This window comes from Berghia stephanieae, chromosome 1, assembly GCF_034508935.2.
Source record: "Berghia stephanieae isolate SIO BIC M18660-M18661 chromosome 1, UCSD_Bste_1.3, whole genome shotgun sequence".
Lineage (NCBI taxonomy): Eukaryota > Metazoa > Mollusca > Gastropoda > Nudibranchia > Aeolidiidae > Berghia > Berghia stephanieae.
This window is the reverse complement of record NC_088360.1, coordinates 127,211,890-127,231,465: the sequence shown is the minus strand read 5'-3', so window position 1 is coordinate 127,231,465 and position 19,576 is coordinate 127,211,890. Positions and strand designations below refer to the sequence as shown.

At 33.9% G+C, this 19,576-nt stretch overlaps 1 protein-coding gene across 1 annotated transcript; it reads right to left on the bottom strand.

Annotated features, from left to right (window-relative positions):
* On the bottom strand, positions 1-19,444 carry LOC144963080 (S-phase kinase-associated protein 2-like). Its single transcript, XM_078896713.1, has 12 exons — positions 19,292-19,444; positions 14,772-14,964; positions 12,416-12,578; positions 11,358-11,466; positions 10,945-11,059; positions 9,970-10,040; positions 9,552-9,686; positions 8,580-8,681; positions 7,933-8,060; positions 7,415-7,577; positions 2,483-5,370; positions 1-2,164 (listed from the first exon to the last, which is right to left on the bottom strand). Exons 1-11 carry the CDS (start codon positions 19,357-19,359, stop codon positions 5,181-5,183), a joined length of 1,437 nt encoding a protein of 478 aa, XP_078752839.1. The 5' UTR covers positions 19,360-19,444; the 3' UTR covers positions 1-2,164; positions 2,483-5,180.
* Positions 19,445-19,576: the final 132 nt, after the last annotated feature.

Genomic DNA, 19,576 nt, shown 5'->3' with positions numbered 1-19,576 from the left:
TTATGAACATAAATTCATTTATTCTCTCAAATTTTTATGAATTAATACTCCAGAAAAGTCAATGACGGAATGAAATTCTCAATAATAAAATCTTCATCAGCCATTATATAATACATAAAGTAATATCAATTTTCAACTGAATCATTTTTATGCATCAAATCACTGAGGCACATATCATGAGCTATGCACATAACGTTTGATGAATGTTTCTGCTAAAATCAACACAATTTTGTTTTATACATTAAGATCATTTCCTAGAGTAAAAGATGGCAAATCCTTTCAGCACCAGGAATAGGAGGATAATGGGCTTAGAACAGAAGCAGATGATAGAAGAACTGTACTTCTGTATCTAGTCTGAGACAAAAGTCACCACCTCACCTGGACCTTTGCCAAAAATGAAAATATATTTGTATTACTTAGAATATATGTAAAGCAAATCAAATCTGACAGTAACTGGTCTGGTGGTGAGGACAGGAATCCAATCCATCCACTCATCCTTTCACCTCTTCGCTCATCCACCCACATATCGAACTTTATATACTTCAACTCGGCCATAAGTTGACACAAGCAAACACCCATCCTTATACATTCACAAATCTATCCTTTTACATTTGTCCAATTGTACATTAAATTCAAACCCTCACATATCTTTGATCCATCAAAAATGATTCACCTGTCCGTCCATCAATCCATGACATACGTAAAGACCATAGAGTGGAGCCAATAATTCATTTATTACTCCTGTCATTACAACTTTTCTCATAATCATTGCCTTGGTACTTAACTTAGTACAACGATGAAATTTACAAATGCTAGCAGCATTACTATTATATGACTAGTTAAGCGGAGTCAAAGCCTAATAATAGCAAATCGTTTCAAGACAACTGGTAAGTTTACGAACATGGGAGATGGACTGTCAGTGATCACTAAAAATAGCCATGTCACAGGGTCCAACTTGTTTTTATTTGTTACTTTTCACAGAATTTAGAAAGGTTAGTGGATAGAGTGTTGACCTAACACATGGGAGATAGAATTCTACTAGAAAATGGAGGATTTACTGACTCGTTCAACCACAAGGTTGGCAGTATTTCAAGATTCCACTGTGCAAATGATAATTCAGTACTACAGATTTAAAAACAAAAACATATGGGTAAGAGGGGAAAAAGCTTGACACTCCCAATTGAATAAATAAATAAATAAAATATGACAAAGATTATTTAATCTCGTCTTATAAGAAGCGGTGGTATCCATATATCCAAACTACAATCTCTAAAGGTGACTGAGAACTAAGGCCACCCTGCAGTTTTGGCGCAGATGCAAATTCAGAGACGAGAACATCAAAACCACTATTTAAAAGGTAATAAATATGGAGAGAAAAAAATATTAATTACTTAAAATCAATTAGGAAAATTACAAATGAACTCTGAAACTGGTCCTAAAATTAAGTAAAAAAGAGGAACAATTTATACCATTTCTGTACATTAAATCGCTTTTAATTTTAAAACAAACAAGAAAAGATGTGATTAAGTGTGCAGTTGTAGATGTTAATCCTAACAATTACACACATGCCACAAAGTTAAGAATTATTTATCTGGAAATGTAAAAGATTGGATTTCAGAAATTAAGTATTAATTTAAATTCTCATTTTCAAGAACAAAAACATACATATAAATATAAAGCTTATACTTTTAAAATCAATGGTAAAGTTGTACATAAAAATAGATCATAAATTTCATAAAGCTTTATAAATGAAACCACAAAAATGAAAATGGAGTTGCTGATGATGAATTTAAAAGAAATGAATGACATTAACAATTGAATTGAATACAGAATATCATAATTGCCTAGCCTAATGCATCTTACTTATTCTTTTATACAAACTTTGGCACGGTTTGTTTTTAAGGGTTTACGGCGCTTGCAACACATTAAGGTCATATCAGCGCCAGTAAAAAGGAAGAAAATAGGATAGTAAAAAGTTCAAGAATTACAATTAAAGCACCCAAGAAAAGGTAAGACAAAGGGGAATTGGTTCGAATAAGAAACAGATGTAGATTCCAAGAGCACACTGTCAAAGTACTTAGTTTGAGATCACATAAAAGTCTCACCCAGACAACAGCAAAAGATCCCACTAAGAGGAATACACTCAAATTCTTACAAATCATATGTTTGTTGTTGCTTAGTCTCTTCAACACAATTGAGGTTATATGAGAACGCTGAAACAAAAAAACAAGCATCTAACAAAAATAGCACAAAAGCAAATCAAAATCATACCCAAAGATACACAGCTAAATTACAAATAACCAAGACAACAGCAGAAGATCCACAGAAAAAAAAACATCCCCTGTCAAAACACAATCACAACAAGAAGCAGGATAGGCTAGTAAAGAGAGAAGAAACGACATCACTATCGGATCGTACACCATGCAACATCAAGTATTGATTCAAGGGTGATGCTCCATCCAACCACCCGCTCAAATCATATGTTAAATACAAAATAACATACATAACGAGAGATGATTTACAAGGAAATAAATATCATCTCCCAAAACTAACCATACATTTGATTGTTTCCCTCTCAGCCCGGGTTTCCAGCCACTGCCTGGACAAAACCAAGTAATTTTATTTCAAGACAGACAGAAAGCAAGTTGGAAAACATATGGGGGATAGAAGACACAGTAAGTGCCTCCCTGCCCACTATGGGAGGTAAGGAACCCCACCCAGTTTGGCACTGTGAATGTCCTGGATTGCAATTCAGCATAGCAACAGGACTCAATCAACTACAAAGATAACTCCATGAATGAAAATTGAGCATTAAATAAATTTCGGAAGGGGTAATACAAAATTCAGGAACGTGTCATTAATTGTAACAATAACAAAATAAACTCAAGTTTCTTACAAACAAGGAGCAAACCAAAATAGTTAGGTACATATGCTACATAAAGATTATATTATAGCTTTCAGCTTTTTTTTTGGGAGGGTGGGGGGGGGAGTTTAATAACACTTGCAACAACTCAGTCATATCAGTGCTGATATTGCAGCTTTACATGAATGTAAAATAAATGTTCCAACACACTTAGACTACTGATTTTCATTTAGTGACTTGACAGCTGTTTGTCAATACATAGAGAACTCTTAGCATCAAACAAACGTGTAAAAAAGATAAAATGTAACAAAACCGTTTTAATACACAGGATACAAAGCAGTGACCAAGTTTGCATTTTTCATTCTTAAAAAGTATTGGCTCTCTAAATGTGGGAGGCTCTGATCCGGGTTTTAAAGTTTGTTTTTGTTCTAAGGGTCTTACGGCGCTTACAACACATTAAGGTCATATCAGCGCTAGTAAAAAGGAAGAAAATGGGAAAGTAAAAAGTTCTAGAATTATAATTAAAGCACCCAAGAAAAAGGAAGACAAAAGGGGAATTGGTTAAAATAGGAAACAGATGTAGATTCCAAGAGCACACTCTCAAAGTACTTAGTTTGAGATCACCTAAAAGCACAGGTCCCCACTAAGAGGAATGTACACTCAAATGTTTACAAATCATATTTAATACAAAGCATAACAGAGAGATGATTTACAAGGGAAAAAATATCATCTCCCAAAACAAACTATACATTTGACTGTTTCTCTCTCAGCCAGAGTATCCGACCAAGGCCAGGACAAAAGCAAGTAATCTCATTTCAAGACAAAGACAGAAAGCAAGTTGGAAAACATGTAGGTGGATAGAAGACACACTGTAGGAGGCCAGGAACCCCACCCAGAGGGTTTTAAAGCAAAGAACCACCGACGAAGAAGTTTTTATCTAATTTGGCCTCGCAAACAGTAAATTATACAGACTCCAAGAAATTATCATAGCTAATTTTTTTGTCTTGATTGACAATCACCATCTGACCACAATTAGGTGGTTCATCAGAATGACCATTTATAAATTAAAATGCACTATCCTTATGAGATAATCGACATTGGTTCAACAAAAAGAAAACATGCTGGTCAACATCCTTAAAAGGAGTACATCTAAACTAAACTTTAATTTCTTGTTCAATTAAAGAAAAAAATAAAATAAAGAAAAATCTGCATCAAACGTTCACTATATCAATCATCCTTGCACAGGTTGAATGTAGAGAATCCCAAAATCAAATTAAAGCAAAGAGAAGAATTTTATTACCATCAATTCCCCCCGCTTCTTTGATCAAAAATTTGAATTAAAACAACAAAATTCTGGTTGGTTAAATTAAGCCCAAAAAAAATTATAAATCCTCTAAATTCTTGTCTCAAGACTTTCCCTTTAATCACCCCAATATGTAACTAATAGATTGGCACCGGTTTCATGTTTTTTTTTTCAGTGACTGGTGACTGTCAGATCCAGCTTGAGAAAAACATACTTCAATTTTTGTGAGAATAATTCATATCTGAACAGAAAATGTACATGATTACAATAAGTTAAAAACAAAATCAATCAGTGTTGAAAACAATCAGAACTGAATGTGAACACAATATGAATTGATTATCAGACCTGTAAGTGGCAGTTGACAAAATTGTTCGAAAATTTTTCATAAAACGTACTGCACCAAAACTTACATAAAATGCAAAAAGATAAGTAATAAGAAAATCAGACAACTGTCAATTTACAGGTCTGGTTTAAATATTTACATAATCGAAATGGCAAACATTCGCCACCTTCTAGTTGAGGTAAAATCTTTAATTATTAAAAACAAATAAATAAAATAGAATTCATAGTATCATTTGATATAATGGGGGGAGGGGTGAGTTAAATTTACATTATCAACATTGTATCTACAAATAATAGGAATTTGCTTCCTCTATTTTCAACTGTAATTTTTTTAAAATATATGATATGGCGGGACTCCTGTAAGAAGCAACAACTTTCCACAAAAGCCTAATAAATGTGTAGGCACAAAGAAAAAAGGACAAAGTACTCATCTGAGTTTCCATCTCGTAAGATCCAAACTGTAATTATTTATTTCAAATTGATTTGTATTTATAAAAGATCCCTTGTACTAAAAACAAAATTGAATATCTTGGATTTTTTTTCAATACCCTTAACCCCCTTAATAATAATACCATTAGAGAAAACAATGTTAAAAGATGAAAATAAATAAATAAATAATGAATTAAAATAACATAACTGGCATGGGTTTCTCTCATTATTGTTGGAAATATTTCAATTCCTTGGTACCTGGTTCCAAATTTTCACATTTTTATTGTTGTTGACGGTTGGTCGAGCAATGGCAGAGAAAGGATACCGGTTGACCTTTAACCGGGTCAAGTGATTCTGAATTACATTCAAGGTGTCATTGCTCATGATGCCAAAGACATTAAGTCTCTCTAAATGTGGCAGATCTCCCAAACTCCTGTTGAAGAAAATCAGTTTTGAAACAAGGAATTATGACAGAAAACACAACAACAAAAAAATGTGATCACATTAGTGACCTTAACAAGTGTAGAGCCAAGGTCAAAAGGTGCTTTATTGACAGGCATGATTTTGAATCCATATTTAAGATTCATGTGCAATCAAGAGTGTTTCTTTACCATTATCAAGCCAGTATGCCTAAGATATGAAATCTGATGGCAAAATTGTTTCTGTTTTGCTCATGGTTATTGAGTTTGGTTTATCTTCACAAAAACACACTGATTTTCTTGGGTGCATTTCAGCAATCATTAATGGTGATCATTGAGGAAGAATTATCTACAACTATTTCTCATGTTATGATGTCTGTCACTCCCAAATCTAAATAAATAATGTTTAAATATTATTTTGAACCAAATTTCGATCAAATTGGTTAAGAAACAGATACATTATGGGCATTTATAAAAGCAGGTGTCACCAGTTCCCCTTAAGTTTAAATTACATTTTTTTAAAATGTATTCTGATCATATATATGTGAGGTAAAGTAAAAATCTATAAATAGTACTGTTTAATTTGTAAAAGAAAGCCATATCATAGAAGTAATAAAAGGTTCATCAGTTTGCTGTCATTTTTTAGAAGTGACACCACAGCCCCAGTCAGGGCAGATATTTTGGTCCACAAAGCCGTATTAAAGTACAAAAGGAACAGCTTCATGTTTATGATGAGATCACCAACTTATTGTTCACTAGCCAGATGGCGTTTTTTCAAGGCGACAAGTTGAATGTTGTTGTAATGTCATTTATCTTTGCCTGATGTGACAGTTTTGTGTGTGTGCAAATTTTCAGGAGTGACACGAAAGGGTATGAGTAATACATCTGTAAAGTAATAATTAACTATAGTAACCAAGTTAAATTCATGACATGAAGATCATTGTTGTCACATGGAGTAGGCAACGTCAGACCAATAGATAACTACGCTTAGCTATTATGCTGTGATTAATAATTCTCAATGTTAAGAACTTTATGGAATATAAAAATATTTTATTTGGTTATATTGTTTCAATATTTTAGACAATTCAATGTGAAGTGCATAAAATAGTGTATTTGGTGTCATTAACAATTTTTCAGAAGCAACACCAATGGATATCATCCAATGCAGAGATATGCTCAGTCTAAGTTGATATTGTCTTTATCATATGCAGCATCAGTTGTTAACTCATAATTCAATATTTCTACACATTTGTATCTCTATTTATCATTGATTTGAAAACTTGTTTAGCTAAAGTGTCGCTTCTGATAAACGACTGAATGTTTATTTTATGTGTATTTGTGGACATTTGTCACGTTTGTATCTAGTTTTGGGCCACAAGCTTCACATACATCTTTTAAACATAAAACACCAAAATTTAAGGTTCCAACTACAGCGACTCTGCTTAATCGCACACCCTCGGGAGTTGTGGTTAGTGTGTCGATTAAGCGGAGAAGGTTAAAATAGCATCTAAGCACCAGCTTTCTTCATGTGCCATTTATGTAGGACCCCCCCCCCCCCCCCCCGACTTTTCTGAGGGCTTGGGACCGTCATGTTTAAGATTTGACCTCAATAAAAGGTTAGGTATATTTTGTTGTTTTTTCGGGTTGGGCATATTATAAGAAGGGAAGAAAACATCTTAAAGAAAAAATTGGAATGGAACCATTGGGACTATAAACAGCACAGGTGGAGTGGAGGGTTCAGCTTATTATTATTTCTTTTTTTTTTCTTTTCAAGGGACTGAAGAAGGTTGGTGGGTCGATCGTTGACAATTACTCGTGATTTGGTAATTCAGAGTATAGTCGGAGGATTCACACGTCTAATTTACCATCTCTGCCATAAAAATCCCAGGGACACAGATGCGTATACAAAAGGAAAGGAAAAATAAGAAAGAGAGAGAGAAGACCTGATTAGAGCCTAAGATTACATTTGGGAAAAAGTCAGGATTAGAATCTGACTGCACATTTACATTTTAACCCGGCATCAAAAACGACTGAATTACTTGTTGTTGGTATACTTACCTAAGGTTATGCGGATCAATTCTATAACATCTGCTGAGAGAAAGCATTCTAAGTTCTTTTAAGTGCCTGACCATTCCGTCCAATGCAACTTGGGAGATTTGAGTTGAGTCGCTCAAATCTAAGTCTTGAACCTGTGAGCATCTTTTGGAAAGCTCGACAATAACTGCAAAAATAAAAATAGTAAAGAACAAAACTACCTCAGATGAAGATCAACTGTTGTATAGTTTACAAAGGCAAAACAATGAGAAAATGAAAGATGGAACAAAAAATACAGAACAATTTGACAAATTTACTGAATATACCAGTTACAGTATGGTCTTCACAATATATCTCCAGCACCCCCCCCCCCCCCCCCCTCCCCCAAAGAAATCCAAGAATACATTCAAACCCATGCATTCGAGAGTAAGTGGAAAAACTGCTTCAGGACTGCTGTATGAAATCACACAAGAGTAGTAAATATACAGACTACCAAACTCCCACCTATATTCTTTTTTCATTTCTTTATTTTTCAAACTCACCATCATCTGATATCCTTTCCCTACATCCGCTAAAGTTTAAAGACAGTAACTGTGGGGGAAGGTTCAGGGCCACAATATGAATATCTGAGGCAGTGAGCCACGTCCAGGCTATATTCAACTCTGAAAGACTGGGGAAAAATTATAAAATAAAATAAAATAAATTAAAGTACATACTCTTTTGTGCAATTTATCCCTACACTCTAACAGTTATACCTTGCATCTTAAATTTCCTTCCTCTCAATATTTGATAAGTAGATTTCATCAATATTAAAAATAAAATAAAACTGACAACTCACATTTTTAGTGCAATCTATTGGCAGGAACACCACCTCTAACATATGATATCAACTAATGACTGGTGGGGAACACTTTTGACAGGAATGGAGGGTATCCACTTTATGCAAATATGGCTAAACAAAAAATGAATAATTAACACTACAGATACACTTCTAGTAATAATAACAATTAAAGATGTCATTTGCATAGGTCAAAATCAAAACTAAGTCTATTTGCACTTTACAGTTATAGGGATGGAAAAGAAAATCAGACCAACATATGTTCAAACTCTTTCACAGTTTCGCAAAACAAACTTGATATATTGAAATAATGTATAACGAAAAGAAAAACAAATACCCAAAAACTCTCACCTTAAGCAGTTCTTAAATATATAACACAGACCTCTAGCTGTTACACCATTTGCCATACAAAGATTGAGAGTTTCAAGGTAAGGACTGTTGAGACTAAGGTTGCTGGATAAAAAAAAAAATATATATATGTATATATATTTAAAAATAAAAAAATGAAATTAACAAAACAGAGACAAGATGACATCAAAAAGAAAATATTTCATAAATCTTCATTTTTGTGAGACAATTCACTCTGAAACAGCTCATTAGTAGTATATAATAATCTATTGAACAGAAAGTTAGTTACATCACTACTTGCTGAGGTAAAGACTTCAAAATATTTTCAAATAGAGTACACTAATACTCTCTCATTCAGTCTGCCCACATCAATAAAGAAGGTTATATTCTGTAATTTTATCTTTCAAACATGTGAGCCACCAAGAAGTGGGTAGGTTCATAGAAGAGTGACAACCTTAACATTTTAGAAAAGGAAGAGTGGAAGATATGTGTCTATCATCCGCACTTCTCATGCACATCATCTGGTCCTGATGTTGTGGCCTCGGGTGAGGCAATTTAAACACATTACCTCACTCAACTCAGATGTGAACGAGTACCTGACAGTGACAGATACTGTAAGTGTCAGTACAAAAAAAAAAAAAAAAAAGACATCTCAGTACAAATAAAAAAAAAAAGACATCTATCAAGGGAGCAATACTGTTCGAAATGATAAAATGGCTCCTTATTGCCTTCCAGGGAAATAAATGAAACACTGTGAAGCGCATTGAGCATGGTAAATCCATGGAACTGCACTATGCAGAGGCCCCTCCCAAGGAAATCAGCAGGAGGAATTTTACCCATGTTTCTAATACATCTATGTCTATTCATACTAAACAACCATAATTTTATAGTAAAGTTGGCAGCTACACGGGTAGCTGTAAACAACCATAATTTTATAGTAAAGTTGACAGCTACACGAGTAGCTGTAAAACTTACATTAACAGTTGGTCTGACACCGGGATGTTTTCAAGACTAAGTTTACAAAGGTTGGGACAAAACTTCAACATTGATTCCACCAAACTGGATTGAACATTTGCCATACTCATGTCGAGGTACTTCAGGCGATATAATCTGAAATGATAAAGAAGAAATCAGGATTACAAGAAAATCAACTACTATCTCAATAGTGAAAATCTTAGCACCACTGGCTGCCAAATCACTCATTTTCTTTCATTTTCTGCCAATTCCAGGAAATAGTAAATAAACGGTGTTCATTAAATGAAGCTGGAAATGTAAAGATTAAATTCACGGGAAAGGAAAATTCACTTGCAATCAATAGGGGAAAAAAAAAAAAAAAAAAAAAAAAGAAGAAGAAGAAGAACAAAGACATAATCATAAACATAACTTTACATACCTGTCTTCGGAAAGCGGTGATCTACGAGGATCAGGACTACCAACCACAGTAGAGTCAAAATCACCCATTATCTGAAGAGAAAAATATTACGTTTGGCAACTTTTCACATTGTGACTTAAGTTTCATTCTAGAAGTAATAACCTAAATCTAAAATGCTTATGGGATGTAAAAATTTCAAAAGACTTTTCAATTTCACAGCGTAATATCGAGGTTTATCTTTTTAAACATTGCAAACAAATATTTGTTGAAGAGTAAATACAACGCCACTGTATGGTTAACGATAACTTCATTATCCGGTGTCATCATGGAGTGAAATGAAAAGACTTAACTGAATATATATGGATGAAGTGGGAAAAAAATCAAACAGCTTGGCAACAACTTTGACAAGCAATAGCATAGCGACCAAGTATTCAAAGAGCTTAAATGGGACCCACTAACGCACAAAACAGTCATGACCCCTTACCCCAAACAGCATTATGTTTGGACTATCATATAACATAATCTAGAGTTATAGCTTTTTCTGTTCCTTGCTTTAATTTGCTAGTCAAAAAAAAACAAAAAACAAATGCAATGGTCATTCCCATATACCTATATAAACAGTCCAGTTTTCATTTTCTTAAAAATTTTCTCAGATTACCAAATGGGGACAGTCCTGATTTTATCAGGACAGTTGGCCACTGATTTGAAGATTACAATGAGGTGAGGGTAGTACTTATAAAATCTTGAATGAGAAAATGCAGATAAAATCTAAGCAAATATTACAGTAACATAAATATGATTTATACAACTGAAATGTAAAATTCTTAGCTTAAAAAAAGCTGTCTTGTAATAATGGAACACTTGACAGCTATCTTATTACAACTAAATATTATTCATTTTCCTTTAGCGTAATAATAACTATTATCAGTTAAAAGGCTGAAAATGCCTAAAGATACAATAAAGCAACAAAGACAGACAACAAAGACTGAAACTGACCTCTGACCGATTCAACCTCAAGATCTCAACTCCCCTTTCCAGTATGATTTTCAAAACACCCTTCTTTACAAGGCGGCCTCCCAAATCCATTCGTTTCCACAACGACATATCACACCTGGGAATGCAAGAAATAAAATCAAAATGATAAAAAACGTGTTTTAAGAAAGGGAAAGAGAACAATTTCTAGGTGATTATAAACAAGTAATAAACAACCCCTAAGTCACCAGTAGAGAAACAAATTATAAATGAGGGAAAAAAAATCCAATGACAAAACAGGTACTGAGCACTTATTAGATCTTAAATCTCACGTCTTAAATAAGTAAAAAAATATAGCTATCGACCTGGGACAAAATACACTAAAAGCCCCCCCCCCCTCCACAAAGGGAATGCTAAAGCACTGTAAACGAACTTACGCAATTCGAGCCCATCTTCTACACACAAGAGCACATGTACACATTATATGTCGCGGCAAATAGTGGAAAATTTTTAGAATAATTTCATCAGAGACACGATCAAAGCGATCTGTGGATGGAATCAAGAAGAAAATAAAGATATAAAAAATAATTAAAAGAATTTTTTAAAATACAAAAAATACATTGACCTTCTTCTAATCTAAAACTTTAGTAATGGAGGAAAAATAATCACATTGCTTTTTAATCAGAAAATGTGGAAAACATAAAACAACAAATAATATATAATTAAACCAAGACTCTCCACTAGCAAAAAAACAAACCTCAACCAAACAAAACTGATTTCAAAAGTCACGTACTATCCCAAGAGTTAACCCTCTCCAGGTAAATTATCACTTCGAAAGAACATAATTAAACTTGAGAAATTCAATGATGAAGATGTATTAAATAAAATGTTCTGGTTTCCAATTTAAAAAAACCCGGATTTTGTAAAAAGTGAACTTGGAGATTCATATTTTATATGTAAGCAGACCTGCCAAATTGAAAACTTCTAATTTAGTGATTTGTGTCAATTTTTAGTAATTTGACAAGGAAATTAGTAATGTATGAAATTGTATAAGAACCGCATAATTTGACATTGATGATCACTTCAACATTACATCGGCATGCTCATGCGCTGTAGAAATGCTTTATCATTGTTATTAATTATTATCATCATAATTCTTATTGTAGTGATAGTAGTAGTGGTAGTAGTTCTTATTCCAATCATTATTATTATCTAAGTATTATTAGTGAGAATTAAAATTTGTAATTTCCATACAATTTCGTATTTTAGTAAATGGCCATGGAATTTGTCTAAAATTCGTAAAATTTGGCAGGTATGTGTAAGCTACAGATACTCTGAAACCAGCATGAGATTCTAGTTGTTTACTTTATATACAAAGAAATCACCAAGGATAATTTTCAAGAAATTGTTACGTTACAAACTAGAATAAAAAGCAAATGAGAGAACAGTCGATGTTTTATTATGTTAGTGAACATACATCACATGTAAAACATACCAAATCCTGTATACTGGGGTGAATTGCCTCTTAAATAAAGTTTTTGGCTCTTAATGGATGGAGGAGTTCTTAAATATTGACTGTAGTTAAATGTGTCTAAGTTGAGTAGCTCAACCGATGGCTCGGCATTCACCTGCTGATTCTCAACAAGTACACGAGGTGCCTGAAATAAAGTATGATGGACAATAAAATACCATTAAATATGGCTAAGTTAGAATTGACTTGGTTCATATAATTGCACATTACACACTGCTTAAATACACATTGAATAATTGAAATTGTGCACTCCATGTATATATATATAATTAATTAATCAAATAAAACTTATCTCTATACAACTGATGTGTTTAATCGCACAATCCATTAAACACATTTACCCAAATGACTGAAGATGTGCCATTTCAAGGAATTAACTTTCTTTTATTTAGATGAAACCATTTCTGAATTGTAAAAGAACAAACAGCACTGTTCTTGTACATTAATCATCAATTAAAAGTACTCTATAACTGTAACTTAAACGATTGATTTGTATTTTAAGGTGTTAACATTATTAACACTTAAAACACTTTTTAAATTCTCAATGAGACTAGAAGATAATTGGATAGTCAATTTCGCTAAGTCGCAGACACAGGATCAATAAGGAGATATACTCAATTCTTTACAGTATATGATATTGATAACTAATAATGTCAACACACAAGACATGATTAAAGCCATGGAAAGAAAACTGTAAGAGACAAGACAAAAGATGTAGAGGATTAAAAAGATGTACAAAGAGAACATCATCTGTAGCTTCCCACCACTAATAATGAGAATTTCTTTAAAGTGGATTTGTAATAGGTCAGTGAGGGAGGAATCTATATAATTTAGAGTGGATGTTGATGTTTCATTCTGTAATATTTTTGAGGGGGCAGATTTATATCAATTAACCAGTTAACCGCAGCACCCTGGAAAAACTCGTACTTACAAATTTGGCCAGAGAACTCGTCAATTAAATGACCGGGTCTTGACAAAAACTCACAAAACTGAGACCTCGTGAGAGTTTTAAATCAGACAATATTTGAAAGATGAATTTTCTGGCCAAATTTTTAAACACAGGTTCTTCCAGAATACAGCAGTTAACTGGTCAAATGACAAGTAAATAAATAAATCCTGGGAAGAAAGGGTTAAAATTGGTCATAAATAAGGAGAGAGAAAAAAAAAAAAAAGAGAGAGAAACAAATATGACACAATTTCTTGGATGCAAAATTAAAATACTCTTGAATTATTATGAAATAAGACAAGTCATCATTATCTAAAAAAAAAAAAAAAAAAAGGCTGCTAAGAATTTAGAACGAGTGATGTGGAATTAAAAACAGGAATATAAAATCAAAGGGCAATGTGACTCAATCTACATTTTTTTTTTTCTGATAAATATTTTCAAATGTTTTGTCAGATGCATCTGGAGACGAAATTGATAACTTTATCAAAAACTGAATTCAAACAATCTACAAAAAGTACAAACAAAACATGTGAAATGGATTGGTATTAGATGTGATAACAAACCGAAACTGTGATTTACTGTTGAACATGAATTTATTATCATTAATTAATATAATATGTTACAGAATTAGATTTTTAAAATTAGGTCTATTTTAATTTTAACCTAAAGAAAGGCATGCAGTCATAAATAACTCACTATATACAAGTGGTAGAGGCCTCCATACCATGGAAGAATATAATCAGACTACAATGAATTAAAACCGAAAATTGAATATGTATATATAAAAAGTATGATTTCAAACATTAATCGATGGACCGGCACTGAAATTATTCTCTAGGATTTATTCCTGAAAAAGCCCTAAAATGGTGGTTGGTATTATTATTATTATTATTATAACTGTTAAACTTTGATGTTTAGAGACAGATTTCACACTATAAATCTGAGCTTTTACATCGAGAAATATCCGCTTAATGTGCTCAAAACGATTTAAGTTTATATCACTCCACACCTATCGTTTTCAGATAAAGTATAAGTATAATATCATGACTTTAAGTACCATTTTTGCGAGAAAACTGTAAAGAACAAGAAATATCAGCTTATACATCTATCACATAATGCTGAAATTAAAAAAAAAACAACCAAACACTCAGAAGACGTTTCTTCTTAAAGCAGAAATAAAAAGCATCAGTGGCGATTGAACATCACAATTTCAGAGGGAAAAGTGGATCCACCTGACTGAAAGCAGAGCACCCAGTTGTATTTCCAGTTTTTACGTTTTAAAATTTGCAAAAAAGAGAGAGAGAAAAAAAAGAAAAAGAAAACCCATCAGTTACAATTACTGTCCTTTTAATATTTAAAAACAAAGAGCCTCACCCCAGGAGCCAGCAGAGCTCTATTGAAAAATGGTGCTGGAGTGCAATTAGGATTCTGCGTTTTTTCACCAGAAGTACTTGCTGTTGACTCAGGGAAGGCGGAAGACCCTTCTGCACCCTCGCTGCCTTTCATTCTTTTGGAACAAACCTCACAATGTTCAGGGAGAAAAGAGTTCTCATCAGTATGAAGTGAGCTGCAAATAAAACAAATGACTTCTGTTAACATTAAAACAGCTTGATTTCTAGTATTATGGTGAAGTACTGCCCTCCAGTTATAAATGTTTTCATAAAAACTTACTGACGAGTCATAAACCCACCAAAAAAAACAAAACAACAAAAACAAAACCTGCAACCAAGCCCCCACCCCAACAAAACTCAGAAGACTGTCTAATTGTGAAAAAATGAAATTCCAACACTGCTCAACCTTTTGCTTTTCATTTCATAAAATGAAATATTCTTTACTTTCACTAGTTTTTAACCCATTAATATTTCTTGGCGTTGACTTGAGTAAAAAAACAAACAAAAGAACAGAAGTACCCAAAATCCCGGAATTCTGCGGAAGATTATCATCACTGCTTCTGGTTTATGACCACACCTGATTTGAAAGCTCCAGATTCAGAGAAGATAAATCAAGATCGTTTTTTCCCAATCTTGAAGAAATTTAAAAATTCAAGACCATTTCCCGACTTCCCGACTGAGTGGGAACCCTGATTATTTTTTGTCTCCGCCAATGCACTAACACCTTAACTGTTCTTGTTACTGCTATGGACAATCTCCAAGCCCACTTTTGGATTTTTCAAACTGTCGTATTGAGAGCCAAGACACTTTTCTTTTAGTTTAGCAGAGCCAGAGCCTTAATCTATGGTGCATGATTACCCATTATAATTCAACAATGGCAAGTCTAATGTCAGGCGAAGACTATGGCAGTGACAGGCCTTTCATTTTGTGGCAGTAACAGCAACTAACAATTTTCAATAACAAAGAAAAATTAAGAATGTAAATGTAAGTTGATAAAAATGTCAAAGAACACCTTAATTCGATCCAATCAGATGGATGGGACTTGAATAAACATTTAATTTGAAATCTTTTATTCGTTTCTCTTTGTTCCATTCTAGTAACAGTCAACACAGGATATCTCCTACAATACTATATAAATCTTATTCAATAAATATGATATATATTATATATATATTATATCTAATATTAAATTTATATGATATAATTTAATCATTCATTCCATTCATTGGCCCTAATATTTTACTTTGCCTAAACCCGCTTTATTTGACGAGAAAGACAAAATCATCAGTAACAGTCCTGATAGAAATAAACAGAGGAGTTAAAACTCTACAAAAGGAACAAAAGTCAGTCAAAGTAACTACTGTGATATAAATGAAAAGCTTTTCTTACATAACACGATGTCCAATTAAAATAAGAACAAAAATAATTTTAAAATTACATAGGCGGTAAATATATCCTCGCCTGATACTGATAGTGAAGTGTGAGATAGGCAGCAATCCTTCTACAGTCCAAATAGGAGTATGAGCTGAGTCAATGGGCAAAACAGAATTTCTTCTGAACTCTTTTTCTATTTCTTCACTTCCACCCTCTGCCTACTGCTCACATTGTGTCGTCCTCCCCCCTGTATGCACACGCACATTGGAGTTTGAGTCCGAATTGCCACTTCGTTTAACTTTAAAAATAGGGTAAAGGTCTGAAAAACATTTATATTTCCATTCATATAGATAAGCATTTCCATGAACAGTAAGTACAGTTATAAAAAATATTAGTTAAATGAAAATCTATCAAAATATGAAGCTCTTGTCCTGAAAAGTTGTTAAAGAAAGGTTGATGGCAAGTAAAAAAAAAAAACAATGGTCAAATTCAAATAAAACGAAATTTTAAACCTTCACAAATCTATCAATATCAAGGTTTGTTCCAGTTTTTAAATTGCTTCTATATGATGACAAAGTGAATAAATAAAGACATGACAAAAGATCCATAAATTGAAAGAAATGCTAGCGCTAGGAGCTTTCGGAATGTCTAAAAAAAACGAACAAACGGTGTGCGAGTTTATCAATGACGACATGTCAATGAGTCAATGACAATGACAATGCAATGAAATTTGGCACTCAAAAATAAATTTCAAATTAAAATTAATAATTGTGTTTCGATGAACCAAGTATAATAAATATGCATAATTTCAAAATCGTAAATTGAAAATTTTTACTTCTAATCTCTCAGAGTTCAGAGAAGAATACACACTTTCACACCTCCCATTTCAAATTCAAACAAACTCAAACTCAAACAAATGTAACTGTAAAATCGGGAATGACAAAAATTGAGAGGAAACGTAGTGGATCCATTAAATAGACCGTTTGAATTGAATAAAAGGCTAAATTCCACTTACAGGCACCACTTCAATTACTTGATACCTTGATACCTCTTCTTCGGGTTGAAGGCTATGCCTGTAATACCCGTTCTGCACTATCTCTGATATATCTACGCGCACCTGCATGGTTGGGGCGGAGCTGGTAACGCTTGTAATGCCAGTGTTTGTCTAACTTGTCTTTGAACTCATTCACTGTCCTCGCTTTAATTACATATTCTGGAAGGCTGTTCCAGTTATCTGTCACTCTGAGTCCAAAGGAGCATTTTCTTACATTTAATCTGGCCTGTCTTTTTTTTAATTTGTCGCTATGTCCTCTCGTTCTATTAAATGTGCTCTCTGGTAGTATTTGCTCTCTATCTACTCTATCTTTCTCGTTTATTATCTTATATACTTGTATCATGTCTCCTCTTTGTCTTCTGTAGTACAATGATGGTAGTTTGAGATGCCTCAGTCTATCAGCATATGGTAGATGCTTCAAATCTGAACAAAGCTTCGTTGCTCTCCTTTGTACCCTTTCAATTTTATCCATGTCACCGACATGCTGTGATATCCTCGGTGCATTACCATATTCAAGTGATGGTCGTACCAGAGCAGTGTAGAGCCGCCTAATAATATCATTATTTCTGCTGGTGAATGTCCTTTTAATAATTCCGAGAGTTCTGTTTGCTCTATTTATTGCACAGTTGACATGATGGTGGAAGGATAGTCTGTTGTCTACATACACTCCTAAATCCTTTTCTACTTCTGTTTCCCCTAGCTGCTGGTACACTCCGTTATCGTCTCTCATTCTGTATGTGTGCTTTGGATTTTTGTAACCAAGATGCATTACGCTGCATTTGCTTGCATTAAACTTTAACAGCCACTTGTCTGACCAGTCTGATAATTTGTCGATATCATCTTGTATAGTATGTCGGTCACTTTCTGTTCTTACAGGTCCAAACAACTTTGTATCGTCAGCAAATATTCTGATCACGTTTTTTACTACATCAGGTAGATCATTGATGAATACCACGAATAATACTGGACCCAGAACACTCCCCTGTGGAATGCCGCTGGTGACATCCGACCACTGTGATGTGTGCCCGTTCAGTGAGACTCTCTGTTTTCTGTCGTGCAGGAAGTTAGATATCCATTCGTTTATCTTTCCTCTGATGCCATAGCTATGTAGTTTTTGAATGAGCCTTTCATGGGGTACAGTGTCAAATGCCTTTTTAAAGTCGAGGTATACCGCATCCATCGGTTCTCCCCTATCCAAGGCGTCTGTCCATTCATCAATGCAGGTAATTAGTTGTGTTATGCATGATCTCCGAGGCACGAAGCCATGTTGCTCATCACAGAACAGATTGTTTGTGACCATATGCTCCATCACATGTTCCTTAATTATTGCCTCCATCACTTTGCACGGAACTGCTGTCAGACTCACAGGTCGATAATTGCCAGGAGTGTTTCTATCACCTTTTTTAAATATTGGAGTAACCTGTCCAAGTTTCCATTGTTGTGGCAAGTTCCCGTTGTGAATATGATTTGAAGCGGTGTGGCAATTTCATTCGCAATTTCCCTTAGCACTCGAGGGTGGAGTCCATCAGGTCCTGCTGATTTGCCTGGGTTAAGCTTCATAATATTTTTCAGTATGTCTTCTTTCTTTATAACTATACTGACAAGTGCCTCGCTGTAATGTCTTGTCTCCAATGCTGGCACATGGTTAGTGTCCTCATGTGTAAATACACCACAGAAGAATTTGTTCATTATTTCTGCTTTTATGATGTCCTCGTTGCAGGTCTCCATTACTGTCCCGCAGATCACCTACCCCGCTTCTTATTGTTGTTCTCGATTGGGTGTATTTCCAAAAGGCTTTTGGGTTTTCTTGGATCTCATTTGAAATACTCTCCTCAAAATCGCTCTTAAGCTTCCTTGTGTAACAACAAAGTAAATAATATATTTAGAAAAATTTATAAATTGAAGTTGAGCTGATTTGTTGTTAGGCGAGGAGAGAAGAAACCCCCGCGTCCGCGTCTTTCCCCGCACTTGATAGGCATCAGTTGCAAGGACTCTCGAGATACAAAACCGCTTTATGACCAATAAAAAATCAAATCAGATTATTCTTATTAAATCAAAGGTTTACAGCTACAAACCTGGTTCTTTGGCATATACATTGCACACTATCTATGCTGGAATACTTTCTTTTACGTCTCTCCTCCATTTTCGTACTTTGCGCCAACGCTATAATGAAGAATAAAAAGGCGAAGATTTTGGGGAAGCCAATGGGGGAGAGAACTCTGAAAATAAGTTTGATCTTCAGAACAGCATCCCGAGTTACTGTCCTTGGATTGTTTATGGAATAGAAATAAAATCAGTTATTGACCTTAACTCAAAATTAAGAAGCTCCGATGATCTTTTAAATAACATTTTTATGAATA

Excerpts from the sequence above, each read along its gene's own strand:
- LOC144963080 (XM_078896713.1), bottom strand. The coding sequence starts at position 19,359 with ATGGAGGAGAGACGTAAAAGAAAGTATTCCAGCATAGATAGTGTGCAA. Across the intron at positions 14,965-19,291 it reads TGTATATGCCAAAGAACCAG|CTCACTTCATACTGATGAGA; the intron begins GTTTGTAGCTGT and ends TTTTATTTGCAG. Across the intron at positions 7,578-7,932 it reads GGAAAGGATATCAGATGATG|TTATTGTCGAGCTTTCCAAA; the intron begins GTGAGTTTGAAA and ends TTATTTTTGCAG.